The sequence below is a fragment of the Cajanus cajan genome, chromosome 2, assembly GCF_000230855.2.
Source record: "Cajanus cajan strain Asha chromosome 2, NIPB_CcT2T_4, whole genome shotgun sequence".
In the NCBI taxonomy this organism is placed as follows: Eukaryota; Viridiplantae; Streptophyta; class Magnoliopsida; order Fabales; family Fabaceae; genus Cajanus; species Cajanus cajan.
Window position 1 is genome coordinate 28574498 of NC_138518.1, and position 10097 is coordinate 28584594.

The window sequence follows — 10097 nt, forward strand, 5'->3', positions numbered from 1 at the left end:
TTATATATATATATATATATATATATATATATATATATATATAGAATGCATAATTTTTAGAAATTACATGTTTTAGAAATAATTAAAATCTATTTAATTATTCATAAAGGCTCTTGGAAATATTTATATAAGATTTTTTAGATTAAAAATTCCATGTTTTGTTACAATAATATATTTCTAAATATATAAATATTTTTTATAAAAATATATTTTATAAAAATAAATTCATTAGATATATTTATATACTCAAATCTTATTACAAATATAACATTAAATTATTTTAAAAAGTTAAAAAAATTTATAATTAAAATTATTTAAATACATAATTCAACAAAATAAATAAAAAGAAAACTGCTACATAATAATTAAGAAGAATAAAAATATATTATTTCATTTTATTTAAATAAAATAAATAAAAAATATTAACAAATATCATTAAATTATAGAAACAAAATAAACTTTAATAATATTATTAAAATTAACAAGATCAAGAAATAATAAAATACAACAAAGAGATAAATAAAGATATGACAGGAAAAGAGAAGGGACAAGGAGAGCGAGGGAGAGGAAGAAACGGAGAGAGAGTGAGAGTGATGGAGAGAAGGGGAAAAGGAGAGAGAGAGAGGGGGGGGAGAGAGAGAGAGAGAGGAAGAGAGGGGGAGTTAGTGTGTGATAGAGATAGAGAAAGAGAGAAAAACATAGAGGGAATGTTTATTTTAAAAAAGGATATTATAGTTTTTTTTATATATATAAAACTTTTTTTCTAACTTGGGAAAGTTAGATTCTTACACCATCGAGAAAATATTTTTGTGAGAAAGTGGGATAAAAATAGTTCTTAAAAAACTATATTACCATGAATCTTTTTTTTAAATAATTACTAAACATGGAAAACCAAGATTTACAATTTAAGATTCACAAGAAAGTAAAAACATATCACATACTAAACATCCCTTAAGTAAGAGTGTTGTCCTGCTATGTGCAAGAATCACAAAATGACCTAGTGATTTTGGTGTGTGAAACACAGTGAATGAATCTTCAATAAATATAAAATCTTCAATAAATATAATTAATATATTATTAAAAAATTAATTTTTATATATTATTATATAAAAAATATTGGTTTATTAATTAAAATTTATTTTAAATATAATTTATACAATAATTATTACAAATCAATAATCTCATCATACATCACAATCAATTATTTAATATCAATAAGAAAATATTTATACTCTAAGTATATTTAAATAAAATTCATTAAAAAAAATGACTACAATTATTCAAATCAAATGTAGCTTCCTTACATATTTAATTTTTATGACAAACTATTCTAAGTTTTACAAACAATTTTTAAGGAGATTTGCTAGATAGCCAAGTTTTTTAAAACATGTTTTGAGGGGTTGACTTCCAACAATATGTGGAAAAAATTTTTGTTAAGAGGGGTAAAACACATTTAATGTAATAATTAACTTTAAGCTATTAACCACTGTTTTAATGAGATTTGATGAAGAGTGCGTTTAATAAAATATTTGAAGAGTTTATACAAATTTTTTTTTAACAAAAGTAACTTGTTTGGCATAAAACTTAGAGAAAGGTTGAAACGATATTGGTGTAACTTTTATTAAGTATTACACTACTCAATAATTTTATATTAAATGTGAATTTTATAAATCCAACCGTTATATTGAAAGTTTTTTATTCTTAGATCATATATAAATTTTTTTATATTAATCCAAGATGATTTAATACTTCATTTTTATAAAACAAAATTGACGTAATATATACATTTCAAAATAATATAAAAACTTTGATTACTTTCAAGTTATTGTTCAATTTTAACAAAAATTGATATAAACATATAAGTAATATGAAGTTATAATTCAACAGTTAAATTTACAAAATTAATATTTAATATAATTATTGAGCAGCGTAATACTTAGTAAAAGTTGCACTGGTGTCGTTTGAACCCTTCTCCAAAACTAATTGTAAGAATTTATAGTTTAGTATTTCCATATATAAAACTAATTGAAGTAGATTGTGACTTATAAGTTCTTAACTTTTTTTTTCTCTTTCCTTTTTTATCTTTATTAATTTACTTAAAATTATTTTTTTATTTTTAATTAAGAAATCATTGTGCCTATGTTATACTCTCTCTCTCATTATTAAACAAATAAACAAGTTATTTTACATTAATCAACTAGTTTAGGATTTAGGGTTTACTACCTTAATAATTAATTATAATAACTAATTTAATTAGTTTCATTGGTATTGATGAATTAGGTATTTGTTCCTTATATATAAAAATGAAAGTAGTACTTTATAATTTTTAGTTAGCTTATTAGATAGCTTTCTTTGCCTCTCGTTGCTTTTATCCTTCATCTAAGATTGGAAATGGGTTAAACTGAGCTAAACTTGTTTCAACTTAATAGTATTTGACTTAATTTACAACTTGGCTTGATTTTGACATGAACAATTTTTTTTTCTAACTTGAATTTGACTCGATTTTAAGCTCGTTAGTTTAAACCATATGTATTAAGAGTCAATTTTTTTTAATCTTACATATTTCAAATTTTAAATTTAATAATAAATTATAGATAAAATGATTGTTAATTTTTTTTAAGACAAAAAATTTATTCTATTAGTTTTACAAGGTTTCAAGGTATGAATAAAAAAACACATAATTACAACCAAAGTCTATATAAATAAAATTTATTTTACCTTGCATAAAATAATATAAAACTCAATCCATCACCATCAAATTCTTAAGTGTTTTCTTACTCTATTATTATTAACTTATAACCAAAATTTGAACATTCTTTCAAATTTTAATAAGTTAAAATCAAATAGAAAGTTAATTATATAAATTATAAAATCATATACTTATCTGTCGAGACAATTCATAAATCAAACGAGTCGAACAATACGCAACTTAAGTTCAATTAATTTATTTATCAAGTTCGATCATTAGTTCAAAATTAACTCATATAATTCATGAACCAAGTTTAATAAGTTAGTCATCAAATTAAATTTCAAACTATTTTCAAATTAATTTGATTCATTGTCATCCTTACTTGATGCAAATAAAAAAAAAATACTTAATGAGGAAAAAAGAAACAAGCTCTAAATCTTATTAAGTTCTAATAAAGAAATTAACATGCAAGTATATATATGAGCATTAAAAGGCTCATACAAACGATTGAAATTAGAAAGAAAAGCAACATGGAAACAAATTGGTTTGAAATTGTCATTTAGGAGTAAGAGCCACGTAATCAAGGATGCCATATGGCACAAACCACTCCGAAAAAAAGCCCTTCTTCCTTCTGGGGTTAATGTTCATGTCTTTACACAACTGATCGTGATACCAGATTGCACAATTAGCAATGCATGATTTCCAATAATATCTTCCACCATATTGCTTCAAATTCTCTTCCCACAATTTCACATCCTTTTCCATCTCTCTTATACTAGGCACTTCAAAGCTTCCATCCAAGAAATGCCCCAACCACAAGCTTTTCATTTCCGAGGCAAATATATTTGTTAGTCCCTCTGCGTACCCTATTATTGCCAACTGTGGGATCCGAGGGTGAATTATTTGCCTGAATTTATACAACATAGAAAACTTTTAAGATTACTAATATATTTTGTAAAGGAGAGTTATAATAACACCAGTTTAACTTTTACTAAGTATTATACCACTTAATAACTTTATATTAAATGTGAATTTTGTAAATCTAATCGTTAGATTGAAAGTTCATATCACTTTATATGTTTATACCAAATTTTGTTAAAATTGAATAACAACTTGAAAGTAATTAAAGTGTTCATATTTTAGTATATTTTGAAATGCATATATTACGTCAATTTTCTTTTATAAGAATAAAACATCCAATCATCTTAGATTGATATAAAAGTTACACTAGTGATATTATAACATTCCTCTATTTTGTAACCATTTTTCTCTTTATAAATTTTGGAAAATTACAACTTCAATTATTAAAGAAAAAATAAATTTTTTTAAGTAACTATTGACTCTCTAAAGAGCAAGATTATTAGATGTCTTGAATTACAAAGTTTCAATCTATTCTTTATATGACTTGTAATTAAGTGTCATAAATTTTTTTCAACATAAAATGTATGTCATATAATAAATAGTTGAAATCATAAACATTTGGTAGTCCTCAAACACCTAATAATTTCTCCTAAATAATTATTTAATTCGTTGTGTTTCTTTTTTATTTTACATCTTTTGAACTAATATACAAACAAAAATACATAAACTTTCATATATTAAGAAAATTAGTTAAGTTTATTTAATTTCATTGATTTTATGTGAAAACTAAACTTTACTTCCTAAATTACTCTCAATAATGTTCATTGAAAATAGTAATCTCATTTAATTTAAAGATTTTTTTGGGATGATAATAACATTAAATAAGGTCAATTTAGTTAAAATTTACGTATAACTTTAGGTACTTTTTGCTTATATAAAGGGAGTTTTTTATCTTTAAAAAATATTGAGAGACACAAAATGCCTCTTTCTTCCTCATAATAAAATAATATGAGTAAATAATTTATACATCAATAGTGTTTTACACTATCATTTACTTATTATTTGTCATATATAATAAGCTTAAATATCTTATTAGTTCTTGAAATATACTTCTTTCTTTTTTTTTAGTCCTTAATTTTTTTTTACTTAACTTTAGGTCCTTGTAAAATTATATATATATATATATATATATATATATATATATATATACCAAAAGTTAAACAAATTTTTTTAGAGACAAAATAAAAAACAGGTATATTTCAAGGACCAAAAATATATTTAAATTTATATAATAATTGTGTTTAACTTTTATAATAACTACTTTAATTAAAAATTATACTAATTACCCATACTTGTCTTTTGTAACCCATGATGTATAAAATTAATCTAATAACAACTAAAAGCATACAATTTATGATATCGTGTTTGTTTTTGCATTAGATAACAACTAAAACTATCTCCAAATTACCTCATAAATAAGTTAATTTTAACTTTTTGAGAATTTTATTTTATTTTATTTTATTTTATTTTTTTATAACTTTTTATAAAAATAGTTCATCCAAACATAATCTTAAACATGTATTTGATAAATTCAGAAATTAGTAAAACACCCACTACAAGGAAATTGCCGTATAGTGACACACATCCTATAGTGACACAATAAGTGTCGCTAAAAACTACTTTTACCTACATAATAAATATAATATATGTTAGTATATTGTTAAAAAGTGTGAGTATAAGTTATAGTAACACACAAAATATGTTGTTAAATCTCATTCAAAATCAACACTAAAATTGTGTGTAACTATATACCAAATAGATATATACCTACATATAATATACTTATAGTGACACTTTTTGTATGTCACTATATGTAACATTTATTGTAGTGACCCTATATTAAGACTAATATTAAAATTAAATATTTCCTAATAACAGAAAATATGTTTGTCTATAAAAAATAACAGGTTGTGGAAGAAAACTGGGCCTAACCCAACACTAACCTGAAGAGGGGAACTGTTGAGGTTGTTGGCCCAATGATGTAATTTTGGAAGATTGGAGATTTAAACAAGCTTTTGATTTTCTGGTCACCTTTGAATCCAGTTGCAAAAATTACTACATCTGTTTCCAGGGGCTTAGCTTCTCCATCAATGATTATTCCTTCTTTGCAGAACCTAAAACTTTGTGATTTCTTTATAAGGATGGATCCTTCTTCTAGTTTGTCAAAAAAGTTATCAGGAAACACCCCAATCAGACATGAGGAGAGGTCTTGAAAAAAGCTATGATTAGGTACCAATCCATACTTTTTCAGTGGCAGCTTCCACTTTAGAGCAGTTTCAATAAGTTTTGAAATTCCCCATCTCTGAAAATTAAGATTGGAACTATAAACGAACATGCGGTTCTTTACTTATAAATTATAAGTATTAAGATACGTATATTTGGATAAATGTTGTTTTAGAAGTACTTTAAAAAAATTAAAAAGAAAATTAAGATAAAGTTTTCTAAAAAGAAAAATTTAGAGAAACTATAGAACAGAATTTGTACAAAATTTATAAAAAAAATTATTTCAGGTTTTTTTTTATCTTTCCTTTTTAGAAGTGTTAATAGAAAAAAGTATTAAAATGAACCGATTTGTCATTGAATATTATTATTACCAATGGTGAAAGTAAAGTGGCCAAAAGACAAAGTAGGAAGGATTCTCCTGGCTTGTGAACTAAAAGCTCTGCAAAGCGACTTAAGCATAGGTATCCAGCAATAACACCCCAAATGTTAAAATCTGGAACAAACCAGTGTGCTGTCCTTTGGATGATTGTGCAAGGATAGGTGATTCCTATAAAGAGATTAGTAGAATGAAGTATCAGAAGGGGAAAACTGAGATGAAAATATATTTTAAGAATATAAATTTGGATCTATTTTATTATGAGAATTCATCACTTATATTATTTTAGTCACATCATTGGTTGATAATGAGGACAAATCAAACAAATCCATGTGCAGATTGTGTAGAAAATTTCCAGCAAAAAATTCTCACCATTTGCATTTGCACATTCAGCTGCTATATCCAGACCAGATTTCTGTGAGCCAACGACTGTAACTCTTTTTCTTTTGATCAATTCAACAGCACTCTCACTGTCCAAATTGGAATAGTCCATGGAGTGCATAACTCTGCCATTGAAAACTTCTGGTCCTTGTCCAGGTGGGAATTCAGGAATGTTAGGAAAACCACTATGCTTCCCAATGCAAAGAATCACAAACTCTGCCTTATGCACCTGCTCATATAAATGTTCAATTTGGTATATTATTACTCTAAAGCAAAATTGCAAATTATGAAAGATTATAACAAACATGCTATTTATTTCATTATTTGAACTCAAACCCATCTTCCATATCATTCAAAAATTAAAATTAATGCACGTATATACTAATACCCACTACTTTTTGTTAGTGATCTGAAACAGAATATACTTAGCATACCAAAGTAATCAAACCATAAACACACACCTCTATGGAAAAATTCTTGGTATCTTGCACAGAAACATGCCAAGTTCCCTTGGAGCAGAAGGGTCTGCCATTACCACCCCACAATTCCCATGACTCCATTTCTTCACTAGACTTTCCAACATAATCTATGTCAATGACCTTGGAGTTGAATCTAATGTAAGGAATGAGGCCAAAATGTTGAGCATAGGAGTCAAGATAATCTATCACTTGCTTGTGACTTGGATTATCTTCTGTCACTGAAGAAGGCCATGGAAAATCTATAAAGTGGTACATTTTTTTATTGTTTTGGAGCTTTGTGGACTCCATAGTATGTCTCCATAGTCCTCCAACGCCATCATCAGCTTCAAAGACAATTGGTTTGAATCCAAACTCCAGAAGGTATTTGCAGGCCACAAGGCCACTGGTTCCTGCACCGATTATTGCAACCCTTCTTTCCATTTCAGAGTTGGAGACAACAATTGCAAGCAACTCTGGTAGTGGAAAGATTTCTCACAGAAGCAAATGCTTTAGATCAACATATATATATATAGTACTATTTATTATAAGAAATAAATTGGTTTTTTTTTTCTTTATTTCTAATTATAAGTAATAATTATAAAATTTTAAAGTTATTTAAGTTAAATTTCTTTTATATTTTTTTATTTATTGTTAATTTTATTTTATTTTTTGCATCCATTTACATTACTACAGTATAATTAACATGTAATATCACAACCATTTAAAGTAAAAAATATATTTAAAATAAACTTTGAATTTCTATAAATTAATTAAAAATAAATATATCAATTATTTTTTTATGATTTATCTTATATTACTTATAATTAATAGAAGAGGAAATAATAATTGATTTTTTTTTTTTAAATCTCACAAGTAACATTATTTCAGAAAATTCAAAAGTTAGAAATGTTGTGTAATATATGTATGACTAGCTAGTTTATCCAAAATCGTGTAAGGCCGGCAACAATTAAATGCTATTACACATTTGTCTTTATAAGAACCTTTTAACTTTATTATTAGTTCTTTTTTTTTTTATAGGATTATTTTTTTACATTAATTGTTTTTCTAATACATCTTTAATTAAGTAGCGACTTTTCTTAGATAAAGAACAATAAATGTTAAAATTAATGAGATAAATTTTATTCTCTGTCTTGTTTGGATTGAAATATATGAATAGACAACATTTTTAAATATTTATTAATTAAGTTAAAAACAATCACGTGGAAGTATGGTTATTTAAAAAAATGTTAAAGATAATTTTGTAAAAACAATAAAGATACTTTATTCAATAATTATGATAGGACTTTGTAATGGATTTCTGACTACATTTTTTTTATAAGGTCATCTTGTCTCTTCCTTCTTTGAGCTCATCTTTTGGAAGAATGCACTAAGAAAATAAAATATCAACAATAATATTCACATCGACTTTTTACACGGTTTTGCGTAAAGTATTGGATAAACAACACTGTCGTAGCCCTACTCTAATTTTTTTTTTTTAATTTCAATTCTTCGACAATAATCACAAATGTTTTTTAAATTATGGATACAAATTTAAATTTAATATATAATTTTAGTATTTAATCATAAATAAATTATTCTATTTGATGATGTAAATTAGTTTAAAAAAAGCTTATAAATACAAATATAAGTAAAATTTTTAATATAATAAAAGATAAATAATATATAAATCAATAGTATAAAAAATTATACTATTATCAATCAATAAACAAACAATCATAATAAAACAAATAGTAAATTATATTATATCTTCAGTGTTTTTATTAGATTACACTTAATATTTATTCATTATTTAAATCTACACTAAAACTTTTTAAAAGTTAAAAAAATGTTACTTTATTTTTCGATGCGCAAATCAATGTCAAATTTATTAACATATTTGTAACGACCCACCTAGTCAATACACACAACACAGTACACCAGAATACTACACAGAAACGAATAAGTATATACATATAGGATCTAGAATATATATATATATATATATATACAAGGTCCAAATCTGTCTAGAATCAAAGTGTACAAAATACATCTAGCAAATGCTAACTAAGTAGCTAAATACATCAAAAGAATAAAATTCCATTTGCTAGCTGCAGACTCTCCTCAGCAACCACCAACCTAACCCTGCCATGCTCCCATACATAGTATGATCATCGCAGTCCAAACCACATGGAAACACAAAGGGTAAGCTAGTGAAAGAAACAACATACATATATAAATATATGAATAATAAACAGCTACAGCTATTAGCACATCAATCATCTCAACAACATCAGCTTAATATATATAACGGCACACCTTTCACATCATTCAGCAATAATAGCAGGGAGCAGCAGTACACAACAGTAAACACATAATGCGTCGTCACACATATAAGTTAGTATTGGTCGCTTGTAAGCGGTATAGCTCGACCTGGCCCCTATACCGTGGTCGCTTTGTACACGTGTGCCTCGACCTTGCCCACACACGGGACCACTAAGACTTAGAGGAGAACAGCAAGTTACCACTCCAAGGGTCAACTTTCCAGGGAGGGTTTTCAACAAATTGGGCTCGAAGAGCACCACAGCCGCTACATCCACACAATGGGATGAGGTAAATTTCGAAAACAACTCCTCTAGTCTTAGTGATCAACAACTCAGCCTTACGGCCTACAACAACTCAGCCTTACGGCCTACAACAACTCAGCCTTACGGCCTACAATAGCTCAGCCTTACGGCCTACAACAACTCAGCCTCACGGCCTACAACAACTCAACGCAGCACATCAATATCAGCATCTAGCACAGCTAAGTGGTATACAACACAGCTTACTACTCACAACTCAGCTCAATAGTCTATAGTGCAACAATATTTTAATTCAACATGAAAATCATCAATAACAGCCCAGCTCAGCACAGCAATATACATCTATTACAGCTTAGCATCAATAATGCAACATAAACATTTCACAGCACATCAAAATCATCACTCAGCTCAACAACATTCATCATTAACAGCTTAAATCAGCATATAATTCGGCTCACAACAAAATT

At 26.3% G+C, this 10097-nt stretch overlaps 1 protein-coding gene across 1 annotated transcript; it reads right to left on the reverse strand.

The window, feature by feature from the left end:
* Positions 1-3099: 3099 nt before the first annotated feature.
* On the reverse strand, positions 3100-7554 carry LOC109791827 (putative flavin-containing monooxygenase 1). The gene is made up of 5 exons (XM_020351175.3): positions 7052-7554; positions 6582-6819; positions 6205-6380; positions 5554-5912; positions 3100-3596 (listed from the first exon to the last, which is right to left on the reverse strand). The coding sequence occupies exons 1-5, from the start codon at positions 7487-7489 to the stop codon at positions 3245-3247; spliced, it is 1563 nt and encodes a 520-aa protein (XP_020206764.1). The 5' UTR covers positions 7490-7554; the 3' UTR covers positions 3100-3244.
* Between the last annotated feature and the right edge of the window lie 2543 nt (positions 7555-10097).